The sequence below is a fragment of the Epargyreus clarus genome, unplaced genomic scaffold (genome assembly GCF_041222505.1).
Source record: "Epargyreus clarus isolate Ecla_fem2 unplaced genomic scaffold, WU_Ecla_fem_2.2 ptg000002l, whole genome shotgun sequence".
Taxonomy (NCBI): Eukaryota; Metazoa; Arthropoda; class Insecta; order Lepidoptera; family Hesperiidae; genus Epargyreus; species Epargyreus clarus.
In genome coordinates this window covers 2,322,929-2,346,767 of record NW_027332210.1, presented here as the reverse complement: position 1 = coordinate 2,346,767, position 23,839 = coordinate 2,322,929, and the positions used below count along the sequence as shown (strand labels likewise).

Sequence of the window (23,839 nt, the reverse complement as noted above, 5' to 3'; positions counted from 1 at the left end):
TTATGTGGAGATGGTATATAACAAACTATTTTCTTTTTGTTATACACATAGTTATGTAGTTGATTATCGGATTAAATCACTTGGTAATAGATAGTCCAAAATCGGTGATACCAACATAAAAAAATATTGGCAAATAAATATGGCCATAGATGTGATGACGTAAATAATTATACTGCAATGTTATCGTACACTTAATATTCTGAGCATAGATTAGTAAAGATACTTCGCCGCCTTGAAATTGTATGAAGCCACAAATGGCTTGTTAGTAAGTTCTTTTTTTTAATTCTTGACAAATATGAATTAATACGATACTATACGAATAAATAACTAATACTGCGTAATTTACATAATAAATAAATAATTATTTCAAATATTTTAGGGACATTTTAGCACGGAGACGTGGCAAAACTTTTTTACGCAACTATTTCAATTCTCAAAACTGGGTACATTTTCTTGTTAGGAGTGAGTAATCTTTACTAATCTATGATTCTGAGAAATATAATATTTAAAAACATACTTCGAAGGCCCTGCATGATGCATACTATTTCAATACATACTTTTATTTTCATGTTATTTAGCCAGTACGTTATTGACATTTAAAAATAAAATTTGAATCTGTTCTAATTCCCGCGCAATTCATTTCATAAATTAAATAATTATACTTTCAATATCGCCAATTTGATCTTCAAAGTTGTAACAGCCGCCCCTATTTACAAATATTGGCTTCGTAACCAAATCTTCAAAGTTTGAACAACGTTAATCAAAATAAGCGGTCGAAATGTCACTAGACGGACCTCAACTGTCATGTTGTACAGGACGGGTGACGTGTCCCAATTTGTTGCCAGCCTCGTTTGCCCATTCCGCCGAGTTTTACGCAGTGTTGCAAGATAAAAGGGTCGTTTTTACCCTGTAAAGGGGAAACTACTTGTAACCCCCGTTGATTAGATGGGGTAATGATGTTTCTTCATACGGATTAAATGGATAAGGGCAGAGGGTTTTTGTTTTTATTTCGTTTGGTGGGCCGTGGATTAAGCGGAATAACACTGTTTGTGGGTTTAGGAAGTTTAGTTTGAAGAAAATTGCGGTGGTATTTGATGGTACCAAAGATTTTCTTATATGGTAGGGTTGAAATCTTTGATTAAAATGTAAACCGTTGATTCGTAACAGATTGGCAAATTCTGTTGTAAGTCGTTAGATTACGTCATAACATTTGTCTTCATTGTTAAAGGATAAACTAAAGAACAGTAGTAGATTAGTGGTTTGTAACTTGCCCTCTCAATTAGGACATCTGAATTTCGAATCCCAGGCAGTAAGTTATGTGCATATTAGAGTTTTATTATCACTTCTTAAACAGTGAAGGAAAACATATTGAAGAAACCTACACACTTGAAAATTAAAAATATTCTCAAGGAAGTCTTCCAATCTGCACTTGGCCAGCGTGGTGGACTGTGGCTTAAACTTTGAAAAGAGACCCATACCCCACAGTAGCACAATAATTAATATTATTTCATCGCTTATTCAAACCTTCAAATCGCACTTAATTAAAAGAAATAAATTCAGCGTTTTATTCCCCTAATTTATTAAAAAACAACCCCTAAAATAATACTAAGACCAGAAACTAAAAACCAAAAAATCCGAAACATGAAGCAATATTTTCAAATTTATTCTCAAAACAAGACTCTCACCTACAAACTGACACCAGACTATCACTTATCTTATCAGTAATTCAATATGGACAATAGAAAGTTTCCGCCAATCTGCATGAACAAGACCACTAAAAGCCGAAGTTCGAACCGCAAATGATCAAAGTTGTAGGATAATGTTATTAGGCAACTTGCCTGGCTACTGCCCGCTGATCGATTGTGCTCTGTTTACATCAAACATTTACTGGAGTATTTACTAAGTGAACATTAATACTTACTTAGTTGTGAGCAAGTAGTCCACTTAACAGCTGTGGTATGAATTTTGGTCACATTGGGGCTATTGAGTGGAAATTCTCTGATTTTTTTTTTTTGTGTATTTTGACAGTGAAGGAGAAAATCGCGGGAAAACCGGATACATGTCTAAAATGGTGTAAAATACACAAAAGTATGTAATGTATCTTATGTGCAATAAAATAATAATGTTGCTATAACGGTGTACGAGAACATCGTCAGAAAACCTAGAAAAGAGAATGCTTAGAAGTTCTTTAAAAAAGTTCTCAAAGGCATGTGAAGTCCACTAATGCGCACTTGGTCAGTATGGTGGACTATTCCCTAAACCTTTCTTACTCTGAAAGAAGATCCGTGCCCAGCAGTAGGTTATTAATTGACAACGACGATATGCAGTTGTAAATATTTGCCTTTTTTTTTTTGTTGACGAGTTAAAATATTTGCTTGTCGCTCTTTCAAGCAGACTTGCGTATTCGTGACTTACAACGGATAAGCTTCAGTTTCAAGTACACTCGCCTGTTCAAACGAGGCACATTGATTAGACTAAGATACGGTCGGAGTAGCATCGGTTTCTGTGGCCTCGCCAATTTGTGTTCACGACAAGGCAATCATGTTCGATTTTCCAAAAATTAACTATAAGGCAAACTTACACGTGGGAAAATCTTTAATCTCTGCAAGCGATATGCTTATGTTTAGTAATTTAGGGATAATATACAAGCTTACTTTTCATTTACTTTTACTTTTGTGTAATAAAGAAGACATACTTTTCAGAGGCGTTCCAGCTTAGACTTCGAGGATGGCGGTGCATCTGCGGACGACCTCTGGTTGGTATATGTAATCCTATCTGGGGTTGATTACAGATGTCCATTAGCGGCAATAGCCACATATCATCAGGTGGACTCATACTCGTCTGCTACTCCTATATTATATATAAAAAAAGGCTAAATTACTTTAAAAAATCAGAGGCCTACGTTTTGAAACACAGACTTCCGATTGAGAGGCTGTTTCGACTACTAGGCTCATTACTTCTTCCGGGACAAGAATAGGGCTACGGTATCCCGTGCCTGTCGTAAGAGGCGACTAAAAGGGGCCTTCTGGGGTCGTGGGTGGCAAGTGGGAGCTCAAACCGCCCGGCCAACGGCCCCGGGAAGGACGGCGGTATGTGTGGTCGCATACCGTCGTACGCACCAGACGGTGCGGTGAGCAATAAGCTCACCTGGGCGGAGCCCGACGGGGTAATGCGCTAAGAGAACTCCGGTTGCGTTCCTTTGGAGATCCCGGAGTCCTCTACACAGCGCTGAGGACGGCCACCGCGGGGGTTTTAGTGCGGTAAGAGTCCCACATAACCCTGTGTTGCTCCCAAGGCATCGGGTACCTTTTGAAGGTTTCCCCCTCGTGAACAAAAAAAAAACGACTCATTACTCCATCAATAGTAATATTTAAAATACTAACCTTGATAGCATAGCATCGTTAGCATTTCCAAAATGATTCGCTGCTAAGGCTGCTTCTAGAACATTCGACTCTCTTCTAGGTTCCGCTCGATTCAGAATAGAGCTTATCGAGAAGCTCGTGTAAGGAGCACTGCCGGTTGCCTTCTCTTCTTTATCCTTCTTTAAGTCGTAGAAGGGGCTCTTCTGGTCTTTCCGTGGTGATGAGGGGATGTCGGGGCTGCTGGCGCCGGAGACCACGTTCACCTCGATGTCGTTGTCCTGGGAGGAAACCGGGGAGTCCATGGTGGAATCAGCACCGCATTATAGGAACCTGGAACAAAATATGTTTTTGAGAAAGTCTTTTTAGAAATTGTATATACGAATGAATGTAGAGATCGCAAATGAAGATCTATCTTTGAATGTAAATCATCAAAATACGATAAGCAAATTCCTAGATTTTTAGAGTTATCTTCGATGACTTTAGTACCATTAATTTATAGTGAATGAATCTTTGGAAGTTTCGGAAAAATATTTTAAGACACTACTTAAGTTTCCAAAAGACGAAGAGACAAACAGACGGCCATTGCTGAAGTAATCAACTTCAAATATGATTGTAATTCTAGATTTATTTGTGTATTTGTGATCACATTGCTAGTCCTAAATACTAAATTGGAATGCCTCGCGAAGTGATTCCTGTGTTACGGTGAGAAGTTGTGGATGCCTTATCTACATGAAATGGGTCCATGGGGTTAGTGACTGTTTACTATCAGATGGGCTGCATGCTCATTTATTTCATTTCATTTAATCATCAACCCATCACTGTCCCACTGCTGGGCACGGGTCTCCTCTCATAATGAGAAGGATAAGGCCATAGTCCACTGCGCTGGCCAAGTGCGAATTAATAGACATACCCTTGAAAACTTTTTTTTAAGTTTTCTTAGGTATGCAGGTTTCCTCACGGTTTTTTCCTTCACCTTTTAAGCAAGCATACTCATTTCCTACTTCAATTAAAAAAACCTCTTACACAACCTAACCTAAACAAAAAAAATCCTAACCTAATTTCCTTGCGTCTTTTATTACCTCTTAAACGTCTTAAGAGATGAGTGATCTATAATTCATAATCCTAAAGTGCGTTATTGTTCTTAGTTGTATTAGGGCTGTCCCAAGGGCCCGCAATATTAAGGGTTCCGTACTTACCAGATGAATAAGTAATGTGTTCGCGATCGAGGTTTTAACGTAATCGCCGGATACTTTTTAGATTTGGATCAAGTTTCTTTTAGTTCTAACGTAATTAGGATTATAGTAGAGTCGATAGTGAATAAAAAGAGCAGCTTTCTTTTGTTTTTCTTATATTATATGAACGAATCCAGCCCACCTGATGGTAAGTGGCTACTGCCGCCCATGGACATCTGTAATCAACCCCAGATAAGTCTGTTTTGTTATAATATTGAAGTAAAAGAGCATGCAGCCCACGAAATGGTTAATAAATTCTGCCGCTCATGGACATCTGTAATCAACCCATGATAAGATTAGATTCCTATTTAAGGTTGGTTATAGATGCCTTGGTATCCTTGAGGACTAAGTTGGAATGCCTCGGATAAGCATGTCTCCCTTACCCTTCAAAGCAACTCAAGAAAGCTTAACCCTGCCGTTATTACACTCCGAAGTCGAACCATAAAGGGTTCTACCACCTTCAAGTAAATCTTTAATAATACTTGAAAAGTGGTAAAATCAGCGTGGTTTGATAAGGTACCAGCGTCACACCTATTTCTAACGTAAAAACACGTGTTTCGGTGGAAGGTTGTGGATGACTTTCATATGAGACTATCATTTAGTTCTCAGGAACATCAATGCAAATGTAATGGACTTCAGGTGACCATAGCGGCAGTATCCACATTGTATCAGATGGCATTAAATAGAAGGAAATGCTGCCCGCCGTAATAAACGTAATTTTGATACTTTTTCCGTAACCCACTTAGTATTGGATGAGTCAATAACATAATTACTTCAAAATGAACATAACTAAAATAAATCACGATTAAATGTATCGAACAGAGCAATCATTATGTGAAACCACTCAACCCGTCGATCGCTTCGGACAAAAAGTCCCCGAGCACTAAATTTCCAATGATAAGCATCATTCGTTTAATACATATTTATTGGCCGGCGTAAAATGCAATGTACCGCTCTCAACTGGCGGCTCTATCACTGCGGTATCGCACGTTTACGGGTTGAAATCGGGCATCATTTTATATTAACACGAAATCATGTTTCATGGTTTTTTAGACCGCGTTCGCATTTAACTGTTAAGTGGTCGTTTAAATTAAATATGATGTGTGATATCCAATAGAGATAGGATATAGGAGACATACTTTTCAGAGGTGTTCCAGCTTAGTCTTCAAGGGTAGCGGCGCATGTATAGCCGACCTTAGGTAGGAATCTAATCCTATCTCGGGTTGACTACACATGCCCATGGGCGGCAGTAGCCACTTACCTTCACGAGGTAAGCATACGCGTCGGCTTTTCTATATTTGAAGGTGGTAGAACCCTTTGTGGTTCGAGTCCGGTGGCACCCGCCACACCTATGTCTGCCTCATAGCAGCCGACCTTAGGTAGGAATCTAATCTTATTTAGGGTTGATTACAGATGCCAAAGGAGGATGGTAGCCACCCCATCAGGTGGTAAGCATGCTTGTCGACTACTTCTATATTATAAAAAACCTAATAATTAAAAAAATATTATAAACATTTTTTTGGCTTCATTCATTCCCACTATAACACTTTGTAGCTTGTAGCTATGCTATATTGCTGTATTTGAAGAATGTGATAAGGATTTAGGAGGGCATGTACCCGACACATTTATTTATTTATTTACTTTATAATGCTTTAATTAACACTGGTATAAAAGGTGGACTTAATGCCAGAAGCATTCTCTGCCAGTCTACCTTTAGGCTAAGCAGAAAACGTTTAACTAAGTAGTCAGAGGTAAAACACGCCCTGCGGTCAATTTCAGGTTAGTTTCCAATTGACATACATTACAGAAATGTAATGTACAATTAGATAAAATATAAATTCTAGGAGTAACAATCTAGCATGCAACTCATCTGTAGGTAAGTGGTTATGGTATACGCCTATGAATATATGTAATCACGGTCGGTCACAGATGGTTGCTGCCCCTGAGGATGAAGTTGGTATACCTCACATAAGTATGTCTCCCTTACATCCTTCAAACCAGAACACAGCAGCGCTTAACACTGCTGTTATTAGGCTGATATAGGTGCGGTGGTGCCGCCGTAGTCGAACCACACAGGATTATACCACCTTCAATATAAGTAGGTACTATAAGTAAACATTAAATCGGTCATTGTTTGTACACAATCCTGTAAACTGATACGTGTATACAGATTAAATCTGAAGCACCGGGCGTCAAACCAACCGAGTGGAAGAGAAATCGATACTTTTCAAAATCGATTAATTTTTTACTAGCTTTGAATAGTACTGTTTTGAATTCGAATTTCTAATCGATTTTTTGTTAAATTATTGTTTGTTAGTGTTATGGGTTACGGGTGGTGTTACTATTATGGTGGATTGACTGCTTTTAATAGAGAAATTGTTTTTTTAAGTACACCTGAGCGTGCATTTCAGCTGATGGTAATTGGCCTTAGCCGCCTATGGACATCTGTAATTAACACCCAAGTACCCACCCACCCCAACACCCAATACAAGATTCCTACCTGAAGTTGTCCACAAATGCGTTGCTACCTAACTAAGATAGAAGGTCTGAAGTGTCTCTACCTAATCTTGAAACATAACACAATAATTTTAACACAACCATTACAAGGATAATATGTTAAAGATTTCAGTAAGCTTAAGGGTTTAGACGTCTCCAGAACTTAGAAGTGACGTGCCCAACAATGTAGGTATCATAAATATAGTTATTACTTAAGAAAATATATTAATGAAAGGCATTAGAACAAGTATGTACTTGACTGGGGAGGCGCCACCGCCACACCTATTTCTAGCAAGACGTAGTTCCTGCATTTCGGTGAAAGCTTCAGGTAAAATCGCTGTTCTACATGCATTTAGGCTCTGATATCTGTGGACCTATTTCTAGCACGAAGTAGTTCTTGCATTTCGGTGAAAGCTTCAGGTAGAATCGGTGTTCTACATGCATTTAGGCTCTGATATCCATGGCCGGTAGTATTAGGTTACTATTAGGTGGGCTGCAAGCATTAACTAATCCAGTACTTTATATTAAAAAAAAAATTTAAAAATATTATTCCCTAAAACCAAAAAATGTTTAATAGTCTCTCCACATAAAACAAAACGACCCACAGATAATAAATCGAATGCACAGATAAATTAACAAAGTTAACCCTCAAATTGCTGATGAGCAAGCACGGACATATGGCCTCTTTGATACCATCAGCCGTAAACGCCGTAACATAACCCCTTGCATGCTAATCACCTGATTCCGAAGGCGATTAGGTTACCAAAATATTATAAAGGTTATTTGTTTATTCATTAATTTAATGATGAAGCAAGCGTGACATATTTTTCTGTTATAATAAAATAAGTTAGTTGATTCATAGAGGCAATATTACACCTAGTTTTCTTCTCTTGCTTCTAAATAGTAATTTTAATGGTACCATCTATCAAATGCTAAAGTATCCCATCTTTCAAGCTGTAACCAACATAAGTACACATATTTTTGGCGAAATTTCATTTAAGTCGGTTGACCGATTTCGAAGATTCCCGCTGTCCAACACGCCTGTATTTTTAACTTATATACGAGTACAAATAAACATTACATATTTAAATGTATAAGTTTAATTGAATTTATGGAATATAAACGATTTTCTAGAGAGAGATTAAACTGTAAAAAACCTATAGACTTAGAAAAAGATACTCTAAAGTAGGTACTGACCCAAAAACATTTAAATATATAAGAGACAATACAGATATCAATAATAATAAAATGTAAACTAAGAAATCTGAGAAAAACAAAAACATGATTGAATAACTCTATTACATAAAATGTTATCTTAACCTAAAATGATCTAATTACAAAAAAATCGTTACGGGACAATAAACGCCCATCAGCCATCTCAAATCGTAAAAGGGTTGAATTTGAATTTCTAATCTTTATGACTTCGTGCACTCGTGTTAAAAGTTCATTTATTAATTAGCAGCAACATTGTAGTGTGTTTCGATAAAATTTAAATAAATTAAAAATTGAAACCATCAAATTGAATAATTGACTTTTTTAAGTTTTAAATTGAAATTTGACATGTAAAATAATTAAACTTCCGTTGAAACAATGCTAATAATTAGCATTTAATTAAAAATTAATTCTTTCTCATTTTAAGGGTGAAAGACAACACCCTGAGGAAACCTACACAACTTGCGAGTTCTCTTTACTATATAGAAACTAGCTGACCCAGCAAACGTTGTTGCCATATAAATAAAAAAAATGTTAAGGGTGAATAACCCTTATCATTTAGAGGTATGAAAAATAGATAGTAGCCGATTCTCAGATCTACTGAATATGCATTATGCATATAAAATTTGGTGAAAATCGGTGAAGACGTTCCGGAGGACACGAGAATTTTATATATACCTAAGATGAAAAAGAAAGAAAAAAGAAAAAGGCCTTATAAAAGTTTTAAAAGTAAATAAGTGAAGTCCGCCAATACGCACTTGGCCAGCGCGGTGGACTATGGCCTAATCCTTCTCATTCTGAGAGGAGACCCGTGCCCAGCAGTGGGACAGTAAGGTGTTAACGACGACACTACGATGGCACGTGGGTGCCCTGGACACACAAATACGAATAAAAAACACCTAGACCCGGAACTAAGCTCAAATTTATCGTTAACCTGGCCAGGAATCAAACCCAATACCATCTGCATATCAAACTAGTCTTGAGAGCGCCCCGCAACACGAGTCTTTGAACTGCAATCTGTATTCAACCCCTGATATAACAAGTATCTTGAGGCTACCACCCAGAACTAGGTTAGACCGCCTTGAATAAATATTTTCCCTTGCCACACCCTTCAATGCATACATCAGCTAACACTGCTGTTATTAGGCAGAAATAGGTACGGTTGTGCTATCGAAGACAAACCACAAAGGGTTCTACCACTTTTATCTACCTACTTTCTTACTCCTAGCGTTTAACACAGTTTGTTGTCCCTTCCCTCTTACAACCACCTTTAAAACCTCTAAAACCTGAAAAAAGCATCGAAAATCTCCCACACAGAAGAACCACGGAAAGTCGTAATAAATCACATATTCAGAGGATTATACGCTTATAAAATTATATTCCGGAAAAGACCGTCTAATCGACACATAATTTAACTAAAACATGTAGGTTTTCGTGTCAAAAAACATAACAACTACACGTTTAATCCGGCATTAGAACGCCATAGTCCTCCCCAGTACACTCGTATTTAATTAATTACACTTCCGAAATTAATGCTTGAGGCTTTTTCAGCATTTTTATTTATTATACATTGCGCCCATACACTTTGTTCAAACACGTTTTAGAATACAAAATTAGGCGGGCGGTAAAAGTGTTTGTGCGACTCCGAAGGCACCACCGCCGCACCTATTTCTTAATAACAGAGTTAAACACTGCTATATTCTGATTTGAAATGTGTTGTAAGGAAGATATAGTTATCTGAGCCCTTAAAAATTAGTCTGAGATACCATGACCAAATCTCAGGTAAGATTCTAATCTTATCTGAGGTTACAGATGATCATAGGCGGCAAAAACTTACCATCAGGTGGGCTGCATGTTCTTTTTGCTACAAATAGTATCAAAAAGAAATGGGCAATAATAGGTACCTATGTATTTCTATGCACCAATTATTTATTTGAAGATGATAAAGCCGTTCAAGTTTCAAAGGGAAACACCAATACCACACCTATATAAAAGATATAACCGCGGTATAGCGCCACTGTCTTTTGCTTCAAAAATTATGATAAGCAAAACTCCATGTAAAAGATATATATAAAAGATTGTATCACTACCATCTTTTACATCTTTATGATAATAGAAAACCCGGATTCAAAATATAAATCGATTTTAAAATCCACTTTACTATGGTCTTGTTATTATGCTTTCACAAACATCTAGTGAAATATTTTAGATTCACTGCTCAGTTCTTTCCCACGACTGGGCAACAGTTCCCCACAAAAACCAGAATACACTGACTAAGATGGGATAGAATAACTGTCTCCATGACTTTGTGATATGGTAAAGAATGTAAAAACTTGACTCAAAATTTTCAGTTTTCATCCAGCTGCATATAATAGTAAAGCAATATTTTTAAAATTTATGATTCTTACAGTGAACAGTTTCGTAGTAAATTAAAAAAATGGGGATATTTTCTCCGTTTTGTAATGATTACACAAAACTTACAAAATGATTAGAGATAGGTATCAATGTAACATAAATTATAAAAATAAGCCTAATAATTTTAGAAATCTAATCATAGAAATCTAACAAAGATTTCTAAAATTAATCTAATAAAAAAATCTAAAATTAATGTAATAAAGATCTCTAATCATTTTATAAATTTTTGAACCTTTCAAGTGAAATTCATTCAAATAGGTTCTTCGAGAAATAACTTTTGACAAACGTACCAACATATAGGTAGTTATTAACCGTCTTTCGAAAACGGATATTTCGACCGCATTTTCGACTATGCAATTACCGATTAAAATAATGAAAAATTATTACAAGAGAAAAATATTTTTTTTTACAAAAATAAAATTCAACTAACTTTAGGCACAATTAAGTACAATTAAATATAACGAACACTTACCACCAACAGATTCTCCACTTCACAAAAAATTAAAACATAACACAACACAGTCCGTTACTCTCACAAGACAACTGATTACTCACTTAGTCAACTTCGTAATAGGCCTCGATTATTAACGTGAGACCCCGGGTAGCCTTGTTTCGCGACTGACAACTACCCTTAGAATTTGGGGCGTCACTTGCCAGAGGCGCCACCCCTATCGACTCAACCAAGCGTTTATATCGCTGTCCTATTCTCACAAATACTCACAAACAAAATCACCCTTACGCTACCGTGATAGGGTGGTAAGGGCGCACACAACGGTGGTAGGTAATCGATCGTCAAAAGTGAGTAACAGCCTAAAGTCTAACACAATTAAGGGTTGGTACTTACCCCCGAATTGTTGAAACTCGCGCACCGGTGAGTTGCGGTGGTTACAGAGTGCTAAATACTGTCAGGGTGAATCGTACAGGGTAATGGAGTTAAGTACTCTCGTAAAATTTTGGATATATTACCTTTTAACTTTACAGGAATGATACGAATTCTTTACGCTAATCAGTAAAACATTTGTTTAACATATGCAAAACTATTAAGCAGACGTATTTTTGGCGTAGGTACCTGTTATAGATGGTAGAGCTAGTTCAAATTCAAATTCAAATCTCATTTATTCAAAACTGATTCATATAGAATACTTTTTGAAAGTCAACAAACTACCACCGCTTCGGAAGGTGTTTCGCTATGGAGAAGAAGCGGCGCAAGAAACTCCATACGTGTGCATATTTGCATCTTTTAAAGGGTAAATAATATACAATTTTACATAGTGGTACATATAATTAATTATTGATGTTGGAGCTGGAGTTGTCATACCATGCAGATTTGTTATTTAAGTACTGATTTACATTATAATAAGCTTTTTACATAAAGTTAATTTAAAGCAGACGAGCTTTTGCCCGCGGCTTCGCTTGCGTTACGAAGTAATATTTTCATCCCCTATTTTATCCCCTTTTGGGAAGAATCTATTAAAATCCTTTCTTAGCGGATGCCTACGTCATAACATCTACCTGCATGCCAAATTTCAGCCCGATCCGTCCAGTGGTGTGGGCTGTGCATTGATAGATCACTATGTCAGTCAGCCATCTTTGAGTTATATATATTTAGATTTAAACCTTTTGTTTTGAGGGAAGTACCACTGTCACACCTATTTCTAGCGTGAAGCGTTAGTTTCAGTGGAAGCGTATTAGTAGAGGATCCCAGTATAGGACGACCTTCATCGAGCTGGTTAATGGATGAAACGTTTTTATATCAAATTAAATATGTCTTTTTATACATAGATTAGTAAAGATACTTCGCCGCCTTGAAATTGAATGATGCCACAAACGGCTTATTTTAGTAAGTTCTGTTTTGAATTCTTGACAAATAAAAACATTTTTAGAGAAAATTTACGAACTCATACTAAATAATAACTAATACTGCGTAATTTACGTAATCAATAAATAATTATTTCAAATATTTTAGGGATATTTTAGCACGGAGACGTGGCAAAACTTTTTTACGCAACTATTTCAATTCTCAAAACTGGGTACATTTTCTTGTTAGGAGTGAGTAATCTTTACTAATCTATGCTTTTATATCAACGTTTTTTTATATCAACCCATTTGCATAAGTATATTGCAAATGGGTTGACTAAAATTTCAGTCCAGAATATGATCGTCGGGAAGGTCGTCTTCGCTTATATCAGGATCTTAAACCTGCCGCCTGTCTTACATATATTATGAGGTCTTATCGTCAGGATCTTAATCCTCAGGAGTGGCAACACCAGACGGTGTGGCGAGTCCTGGAGCTCACCTGGGTGGAGCCCGAAGGGGCAACGCGTTCAGAGGATCCGGTTGCGTTCCGTAGGAGATCCCGGAGTCCTCTTGGCTCTTGATTATATTTTTTATTAATCATATTATGCATATATAAATGATTGTGCAGACTGCAAATGTGATACTGCGTCCATAGGGTCTAATAATCGACTTCAAATAGAAGGTCATCTTAACGTTATCACAAATCGTAGGGAACATACAAGGCATTCATGTTTACTTAAATAGGATAGGAACTATTACGTGAGTCATGCCACATTCCTGTTAACTAGTCAAATAAATTTCACAAGTTTTTTATGAAATTCCTGAAAGTTGATATTTTTTAAATGTTAATTTTAATTACTTTTAACAAGATATTTTAATTACCTTTAATTTCATCATACATTTTATATACCTACCTACTAGCTGACCCGGCAAACGTTTTGTTGCCATATAAATAAAAAATGTTATGGGTGAACAACCCTTATCACTTAGGGGTATGAAAATAGATAGTAGCCGATTCTCAGACCTACTGATATGCATATAAAATTTGGTGAAAATCGGTAAACGACACGAGAATTTTATATATAAGATTTTTTATTATTTGAGAGTAATTCAAGGTTGAACCTTATTTTTTTTGAAAAGTTGTCATTCTCTTGTCATTCGCTGGGGCCGTAAATATGCCACTGTGTTTTATTATTTTATATGAGTACTTATGTATTTTAAGTGTGTTTTGTAGGTATGTAATGTGAATATGGCGTCAAAACAACCACCCTAAAATAACATTGCTGTGTTTTGTAAGTTGGTAGAACCAGAATAACTCGACCTGAGGTACTAGAAAGTTACTTGTACTTATGTATTTCTAGTGTAAAACAAATATTTTGTTTCAGTAGAAAGATTGACTTGCATATGAGGCGGCAATCCTAGCTTTCAGGAGTGATCTGTGATGGACTTTAGTAATCCCTGTTCTATATAGAGTTGGTTTGAGATTTAATCACATGCAGCAGCACCGCCACAGCTATTTCTGCCTAATAACAGCAATGTTAAACGCTGCTGTGTTGTGGTTTGAAGGGTGTGAGGGAGGCATACTTTTCCAAGGCGTTTTAGCTTAGTTATCAGGAATAGCGCCGGATAGCGAACCTCAGATAGGAATCTAATACTATCTGGAGTTGATTACATGTCCATGGGCGGGAGTAGCCATTTATTATCCGAAAAACCATATGCCCATTTCCTACTTCAATCTCATAAAAACTGCAAGTTTACTATTGGAGATCGATTACAAAGAACAGCCTTTATCAGGTGGACTGTACCCTTACCATGAGTTTTCAAAACATCCCACATTTTTACATTACGTTTACTCAATCCATTATTTTGTTCCGTTTGCTCAGTAGACTGAGTAAACGTAACAATAAGTACCTAAGTGCTCAAGTCTTTTTGTCAACCTCACATGTTCGCAAAAAAGAGAGACAAAACATAAGCGCCATTTTGTCAATTTAGACATTTAATGTTACGTTACTGACACTATAGTTCTGATACAAGCCGCTAGGGGCGCTGATTGGAAATTGTATGGGCAAATACGTAAACAAATACCAAAACAGTTATATTAGTCAAAACGTAAAAACTCATGGCAAGGGGTACTATACACTCATTTGCTCTACAAAATAAAAAGCGCACAGTAATTTAGGTTTTACCTATAAACAGCCGGTAGAGCCTAACCGCGGCCGACTCTACCAACTCCGATAAACTGCGCTTAAACAGCTGTGTAACCGACCACACAAAAGGCTCTACCATTTGCTCTACCGTTTTATCTGCGCTCTGTTAATCTTTAATTATTGTAGAGATGAAATGCGTTTGTGAAAGGCTTGCAAATTGTCCTTTATCATTAAAGGGATTGAAATATATTTAGGTATTATATGTTTAAATGTTTTGTTTATTTTGTTACGTGTGTCGTAACAAAATAAACAAAATCCGTTATTAGTGTAAGAACAAAATATTGTAACAGTTTGTAAGACCTTTTTTTTCGAGGGTGAAACCTCCAAAAGGTACCCGGTGCCGTGGGAGCGAGACAGGGACAGGGACAGGGATGGACAGAGACTCTTACCGCACTAAAACCCCCGGTGGCCGTCCTCGGCGCTGCGTAGACGACTCCGGGATCGCCAAAGGAACGCGACCGGAGTCCTCTCAGCGCACTGCCCCATCGGGCTCCGCCTAGGCGAATTTGTGTCACTACACCGTCTGGTGTATACGACGGAATGCGACCACATATACCGCCGTCCCGCAACCACGAAAGCCCCTTTTAGTCGCCTCTTACGACAGGCAGGGGATACCGTAGCCCTATTCTGATCCCGGAACTACAGGGAAAGAAGCAAAGAACGCTTCACGATTGTGTCATCCTTGCGCAGGGGCCATGCTAATCTCTGTATCGTTCCAATTTTAGTATATGTACTGCCGAAGCAAGTACAACAATTTGTAAGACCTATGGTTCCCATAGGTATGTAAATGAAAATGTACCTACCTATTTCGTGGGATTTCTGTTGTTTTACTTTTAGGTTCACAATTTTTTTAAGAACTGTCTGGGATGCAGGTTATATCTCGATGTTTTTCTTTGCCGTTTAAGCAAGTAATAATTAATTTGTAGTACGCACATAACTTAAAAATCAGAGGAGGCAAGGAGTACGAACCCCGTACTGCCTCATTAAAACAATGGGTTTTTAATACTTAGGATATTTTTAGGTATAAATAAAAGTACAGAGGAAACCAATGTTTATGTTCCACGTCCCGCGGCACATGTTAGTAGGTATTGACTATACAATATTAAGCAACGGCAGACGCGATCCGTAATTAGATGGGTGACCTTTAAGACCTGATTGGGTTTTAAAGTACGAACTCGATTAAGAGTATAGGAGTAGCAGGCGTAATATATAGGAGTAGCAGACGAGCATGCAGTCCACCTGTTGGTAAGTGGCTACTGCCGCCCATGGACTGACTGGATTTATATAAAAAAATCTCAAAGGTACGAGAAGCCTACCAATACTTGGCGCTTAGCCAGCGCGGTGGACTATGGCCTAATCCTTCTCATTCTGGGAGGAGACCCGAGCCCAGCAGTGTGACAGTAAAAGGTTAATGACGTACGACGACGTGATTCTTTATTAAAAGAAGGTAGATACTCAAGAATATTTATGATTGAGGAGAAACTTGTGCCCAGCAGTGGGACTACGAACTAATAATCAAGTGTATTGTGAACATTTATACCCCATTAAAACTATCTCAACCGACTCAGCGCTACAAGCTTTAAAACAGTAATTAACCGCAAAAGCCTTTCATCAAGCATTAACTTTCTGGTTTATCTACGCTCTTTGATGTTGGTAGTAATATTTTATGGAAGGCAATCGAGCGTGCACCACCTGATGGTAAGTCAATCTGTAATTAAGTCGAAATCAGACTGAAGTACTCGTACCATAAGCCACTCACTAGTTTTTATTATACCTAAGTATAGGACTATAGGAGTAGGAGACGAGCATGCAGTTCACCTGATGGTAACTCATGTATATGTATATGTAATTAAGTATAAATCAGATTGGTCTTACCTGTATTACCGTTTTTTTTTAATAGGAGTGGGAAACGATCACGTAGCCCACCTGATGGTAAATGTCGGTCCATGGACATCTGTAATCAACCCCAGATAAGATTCCTATCTGAGGCCGGCTACAGATGCGCCGTTACCCCTGAGGAATAAGCTGAAATTCCACGGATGAGTACGTCTTCCTTACCACATCCTTCAAACCAGAACACAGCAGCGCTTGACACAGCTGTTATGAGGCAGAAATGGGTGTGGCGATGGTGTCTCCGGAGTCGAATCACAGCTTACCCTCAGAACCATAGATTAGTAAAGATACTTCGCCGCCTTGAAATTGAATGAAGCCACAAACAGCTTATTATAGTAAGTTCTTTTTTTTTAATTCTTGACAAATAAAAACATTTTTAGACAAAATTTAGGAATAAATAACTAATACACAATAAATAAATAATTATTTCAACAATTTTAGGGACATTTTAGCACGGAGACGTGGCAAAACTTTTTTACGCACTATTTCAATTCCCAAAACTGGGTACTTTTTCTTGTTAGGAGTGAGTAATCTTTACTAATCTATGCTCAGAAATAAGTACGTCTCTTGCAGATACCTACTTTACCACTGAATTACGTATAAGGCCTGTACTTAGTCCACAGAAATAGCAACGCATCTGTGATTGGCTTCTGGTAGAATCCCTGTTCTTGATGACCTTGGAAGTCAATGGCCACTTACCAATGGGTGGACTATGATCGTTTCCTACTTCAATGTTATAAAAATATTTTTCAAGGTTGGCATACCTGTTATAGGAATGTAGCAAATTGCCACACCCCTCCAATCTTAAAGTAGGTAGCCACAATGTTTTAGTAGGCCAAAATTGGAAGGTGTTTTAATGCAACCATTTTATCTGTAAAAATCGTAGCCTGTTTAAATGCCATAAACCATTTATTGCAATAAATAAATCAATGTATATTGTATTGTATGTCATTTATCAATGTCAGAACTTTACTTTTTATCGTTATTTAAACTTCCATTTATATTCAATAACCACTATAGATATTCAGTATCATTAATTACAGTTTTCCGATATCGCAGACGCGATCTGTTTTCCCAACCAATTAGCTTTTAAATCTTCCTTTTAATAGTTCTTTGTTGAGATCTACGGCAGAGAACCGTCTGCTAGAACCCTTAAATGCCCATTCATTCACTCCCTTAGCCCTTAGGCGAAATGGAGCATTTCTTTATTATTCCAATTCGAACTCACAATTTCTGTTTGCACCCAATCCATTGCTGGCTTTAAAGGCAAAATTGTTAAGCTTTCGTTACGTAAGCAGCAATGGTTGTGTTAAATAAATTCGGTTGCAAGGAAGTGTAATGCCGTCGAAAATTAGTGTGGTAGCCTAAGGGCCTTCCGCGTCGGTGTGCGGACCCTTACGACTAATTTACCCCTATAATTGCCCTTGTAGGAACCTTGAGGGGCACGTTTTATTCTCTGATCTGAGTACCTACTTATGGATAATGAGGCCCTTTCAACTTTTGGTTATTTTTCGAATGTGATACTTGTTTATGGATGTGGCTAACTTGTACTGTGTTTAAGTAACTTTTTCGATTCAATGTTTTTTTTATGACAGGAATAGGTAAGGAACTTTCAGTCAAACTAAACTTACATAAAACAAGCTTTAAAACAGGACAAAGCTTAGATCTGTTCTATTGGATTTATCCTACTAGATTACAGAAGAATTGCTAACTATACCCATATTTTAAAATTGCAGTGACATATTACTTATATATGTTTAGAAACTTAACTTTAGAAAAAGTTAACAAATTTTTTGGTTTCATAACCTACAAGTGTAGGCTGAGTTGGTGTTACGTAGTTTTTATTCTAATAAATTGCATTATAGAATTCATACTACATGTACATTTATTATCACAGATATTTTTATATTCTTCGATGCTCTTCTGTAAAGCATTTGAGCGACATCTAGTTAACTTTTTACTGAAACACAGCCAAAACAGTTTCTAATAGAATGTGCTCTATAGCACCCAGCTTATAACCGTTGTAGTTCTAAAAAATCACAATAGATGTCTCTGATAAACTTTTCATACAAACACTGTGGAGGTTCTATTACTTCATGACAGATGTCGCTGATAAAATCCGTTAAATAAATTATTTTCCATATGAATTACATGATGTACGTTTTTTTCTGTTAAATTACTATGGAATTTAAATCGCTAATACCCAATTTGCTCTTAAAGGTGGCAGCGCCCTTTGAATTCCAGAGGCACCTGCCACACATTTTTTGCCGAATAACAGCAGTAAATAAGCGCTAATTGTTCCTGTTTAAAGGATTTAATAAGCCATGATTATCCGAGTCGTTTCAACTTAGTCCTTGGTGGATCCTGTAACGCATCTGTGGTTTACCTCAGGTAAAACAGACATCTTATCTGGGTTTGATTACAAATGTTCATGGGCGACTCTAGTCACTTACCATCAGGTGAAGGGTGATGGTGAAGGTGGTAGAACCCTTTGTGGTTCGACTCCGGCGGCACCACCGCCACATGTATTTCTGCCTAATAACAGCAGTGTTAGGCGCTGCTGTGTTCCGTTTTGAAGGTTAGGGAGACATTCTTTTCCGAGGCGTTCTAGCTTAGTCCTCAAGGGTAGCGGCGCATCTGTGGCCGAACACAGGTAGGAATATCTAATCCTATCTGAGGTTGATTACAGATGTCCAGGGCGGCAGTAGCCACTTACCATCAAGTGGACTGCATGCTCGTCTGCTACTCCTATATTATAAAAAAAGGTAAGCTGCATGCTCAGCATGAAATAAAACTTGCCTAGTCTGGGTTGCGAAACCCAGCTGAGAACTCCTATTATTCTCCTTTTTAAAATAAGGACACAAATGTAGTAATACCAAACCGCTTGGAAGGTAAAAGAAAACACATTTCTGTTCAAAATACTTTATTTTCAACAACATTACGTATAAAACATTTTCACTGCTACTATTTAACCATACCTATGAACTAAAACTATTGTTTGATCAAAATTGGACTTTTAGTGTACGTGGTACGACTAGTCGTACGACCTTATAAGGCACACGACACGGCGCCGTAACGAGGCACTTTACGATGTCGTGTCGTGATTTTCTACGGTGCAAGTCCACGTCACGAAATCGTTTCGCGACACCGCGCAATGTCCCACGATACGACGTCGTGTCGTATGTTTTAGCCGTAGTGTCTATTGCGTTGTACCTACAGTAGTCACCTTTTATTTATTTATTTATTTATTTACAAGGACATACTGAGCTCACGACAATCAACAAAAAATATTTTCAATTTTAGCCACAAATGACAGTCTCTTCGGTTCGATTAAATTTTGAATACTCTATTTTTTTAATTATCTTGTTATCTACTCTTATATTTTACGTAATTTGCACGCTAAAAAAACTAAAACTTTTTAAATCAATTATTACACCTTATTTAGTAGAGGCCAAATAGATTATTTTTTCCCGATTATATAAAGATTATTTCTTTAAACGAAAATATCTAAGAATTAATCTAAAACCCGAAAAAAATTACACATTGCATTTCTACACAACAGCGCGGTCATCGTTGTGTATAAGTGGAATCCCGCCAATCTGTAATATAATTTTTTGTTTATATTTTTGCTGATTGTCGTTGAAGCATTTTTTATTCAATTAAAAAATAATAAAAACCTTTCAAACCGATCTCTCATATCAAGTACAATAAATCCCTAGAAGTCAATTTTAATTTGTAATTCAGCATGTTTTACATTTATGTAATTTGATATGAAGCATTTCCTATAAGGCAATATATTCCTTGTTTTAAGCAATGGTAATTCATAAAACCTACTTAATTATCATAACTTCGTACAAATCAATTTGACTAAAAACTTAACTAAAGCAGTTCGAAGATTTTAGAGTATTACTTGGCAGAATATTATTTTCTAAAAAATCATATTATTATATATTATATTATCTGTAGTACAGATTTCGCGGCCAGCACAGACAATCCTAAAAGAAATAAACCATGGATTTATATTGAAATTGTAGATAAAAATATACCTATTACGTTCGCCAAAAAAATACCCTGTAACTAGACTTCTGTCTAATTATCTGTTTAATAATTATTAAATATTATTGCACTTTAAAAAGAGCAAGATTAAATTTGAGTATAATAATAGTATTCATACAAGTGGTGTTATGTGTGTTTATATAAATACAAACTGTGTGTATGTGTCTTTATGTGTGTTAGATATGCATAAATTCTACCCCACATAAGCCTTAGACAAAATGAAAAATACTCGTACATTTTCATTTCAATAAATTTAGAAATTTTGAACAGCATATTATGAAACATACACACATAAATATATACACTCACACAGACCCTCCATATTTACAAATTTACACACACATAGAACCGCGTATACAAATACATAAAATTATTTGTACTTACGAAGAACAAACTGGCATATTATTCAAGATCGTACTTCAAAATGGCAGAATTTTTAATTCCCTCTTGCTCGTTCTCTATAAAGTGCGAGGGAGAAACAATACACAAGTCACCATTTTGATTTATATCGTTCATTGAAACATATTATATATAGATTATTGAAATATGTATAAAATATATAATATAAATTGTTTTATTTTGGTAAAAAATGTTATTTGGTCTGTGAAACAATATACAAATTTTTAACACCGCCTTTTGTTAATCAAACAAAATAAATAATAAATTTGAATAAGGAGTTATATTTAAATGTTTTTAAAATTACAGTAGTCATATCCACCTAAGATTAGTCACAAACGCATTTTTTATTCTCCTATGATTTACATTTTAAGTTGGATGTCCAGTATTTATGACTCCTTAATACCAGGAAAGTCAATCCCATTTATTGAGGTCTGTGACCCGTCACTTAGTATATGGTTTTAATTATCCAATAAAATCCATAAATAATCCAATCAACTACGCACTGCGCCGGATACGACCAAGTTATGTTGTCGGGGTCAGTTTACGATGGTCTTATTGACTGTATGTACTAACATCTGGTCTGATGCTTGTACAACAGACTGTAAAACACCAACAATAACAAGAACCACTACCTTGCGGCAATATAATTGTATAAGGGTAAAGTACTCATTCATGTAAAAATAAAGGAAACTTTATTTTCTACCCCGTGATTAGTTCAACCAAATACGGAAAATTACGGAATATACAAAAACATTTCAGTGCTATATTTATTTTATAGTCTATTACACCAACTTTTTATGGCGGGAAAAGCATTTTATAGTATTATCTGTATCATTTGCCAATTTTATTTAACACGTATGTAGACGTATGCAGACTTTAGGAATAATGCAATGCCTTTATTTTTACCAATGTTTTGTATTTTAAAATCGTTACATTTTTCGTAAAATTAGTGTGAAATTACTATTAACTGCCATATTTCCATAGTGCGTAATATGAAAGCTGCTAAACCTACAATACTACTTCAGCCTTTAATTGTGTCAATTTTCTAAAAACGATTTTCGTATCCATTCTTTCATATCCTAACTTTATTTATGAAAATCAATATGCAACCTCTGCCCCCAGTGTATTTACATAATTTTGTTATTTTTTCTCATTTTCAGTAACAAAGAAGCGTAAAAATACATTTTAGAATACAATATAAAATAATCGATAAAAGACGCGATGATATTATTTTTTTTGAAAGCTGTAGTCTCTCTAATTCCTATGTCATTCTTTAGATTAAGTTACAAAATCAGAAACATTTTAAGCACCATACATTTAAATCGACTTCCATTCTACGATCTATACACCGGTAAAAGGAAAGTCCGATAAATTAAAATGATTTGGAATATGAAAGAGCGCGCGAAAAATGACAAGGGGGTTACTACCATCTCTTAACACAATATTATTTTAATCATACTTTCATTTTTATGCAGAAAATTTAACTTTCAAGCAAAATATGACAATTTCAGTTGGTTTTATGCATGGATAAGTGAAAAATTAATAAGATTTTAAATTTGTTCAACTGTGAATGACGGAATATTTTATTGTTTTAAAGAGGAAATAAAACTTTCCTGAACTATAATGGTTTTTAAAACATGGTGGTAGGCCCCCAGATACCACACTCTACAGAACCGTATACCATAATCGGAACATACGTATTTTTCTTCAGCACCAATTTTTTGGCAACTGTATGGAATGGAATTACCTAGAAACTGCCCAAAATACCTTTGAACTAAGATTCAAATTGTTGAGTAGACAAATTTAAGAATATTACATTACGTTTTACAATTAATATTAACCATAAAGCCAGAATCATATCTGTTACCGTACAAAAATAGAATTTCATTTTTTTATAGTTTTATTTTTTTGAAACAGACTTAGGTCATACTTTCGATTTTTATTAACGAACCACGACTATAGAAACGGGCACCTAATATAAAGGCAAAATATTAGATTTTCCTTTGGGAAAAGTTAATATTTCTACAAAAAAGCTTACTCCATAGATAAAAAGATACCCGGTAAACATTGAACAGTATCAATACCAAATACCAATGTTTTATTATGCAGTTTTAATATAATTTTTAATTATATAATATGCACAATAATTTTGTAGCAGTGATAGCCTAGTGATTAAGAAACTCGGCCCCTCGATCGAGGGGTCCATGGTTGAAATCCCAGGCACGCACCTCTGATTTTTCAAAGTTTTGTGCGTATTAGAAATTAATTATCACTTGCTAAACGGTGAAGGAAAACATCGTGAGGAAAAGGTATGCAACCTGAGAGATTTATAAAAAAAAATCTCAAATGTATGTAGTCTACCAATACATGTACTTGGCTAGAGCGGTGGACTATGGCCTAATCCTTCTCATTATGAGAGGAGACCCGTGCCCAGCAGTGGGACAGTAATGAGTTGATGATGATGATGCACAAAAATAGTATGTGGCATAAAGATTATATTATAAAATTCGATAGTGTGGATTCATAAAGTTCCTGTTATAATAAAGAAGTGACAGTTATTAACGGAAAGCGTTATTGTAACGTAATGCTTTTTAGTAGAAGATCCGAAGCTAAATCGAACTGGACCGAGCTGATAATAGAATGAAACTCATTTTATAACGAAATTAGTACATTGGGTAATACATTAAAAATGGGTTTGCTAAAAAAATCCTGGACAGGATAATTTTAATTATTTTTTGAAAAATTAATTTTCATTTTGCAGACAACCCTA

The 23,839-nt window shown here is 36.1% G+C and overlaps 1 protein-coding gene and 1 pseudogene across 1 annotated transcript in view; both read right to left on the bottom strand.

Moving 5' to 3' along the window:
- LOC140745896 (homeobox protein Hmx) overlaps window positions 1-11,324 on the bottom strand; it is a 34,178-nt gene extending 22,854 nt beyond the window's left edge. The window contains exons 1-2 of the mRNA XM_073077847.1: window positions 11,190-11,324; window positions 3,384-3,692 (exon numbers count right to left, since the gene is read on the bottom strand). Of these exons, the coding sequence (XP_072933948.1) occupies window positions 3,384-3,664 (281 nt within the window). The 5' untranslated portion in view covers window positions 3,665-3,692; window positions 11,190-11,324. The remainder of the gene's footprint in view (window positions 1-3,383; window positions 3,693-11,189) is intronic.
- Window positions 11,325-15,370: 4,046 nt separating this feature from the next.
- On the bottom strand, window positions 15,371-15,470 carry LOC140747781 (uncharacterized; annotated as a pseudogene).
- Window positions 15,471-23,839: the final 8,369 nt, after the last annotated feature.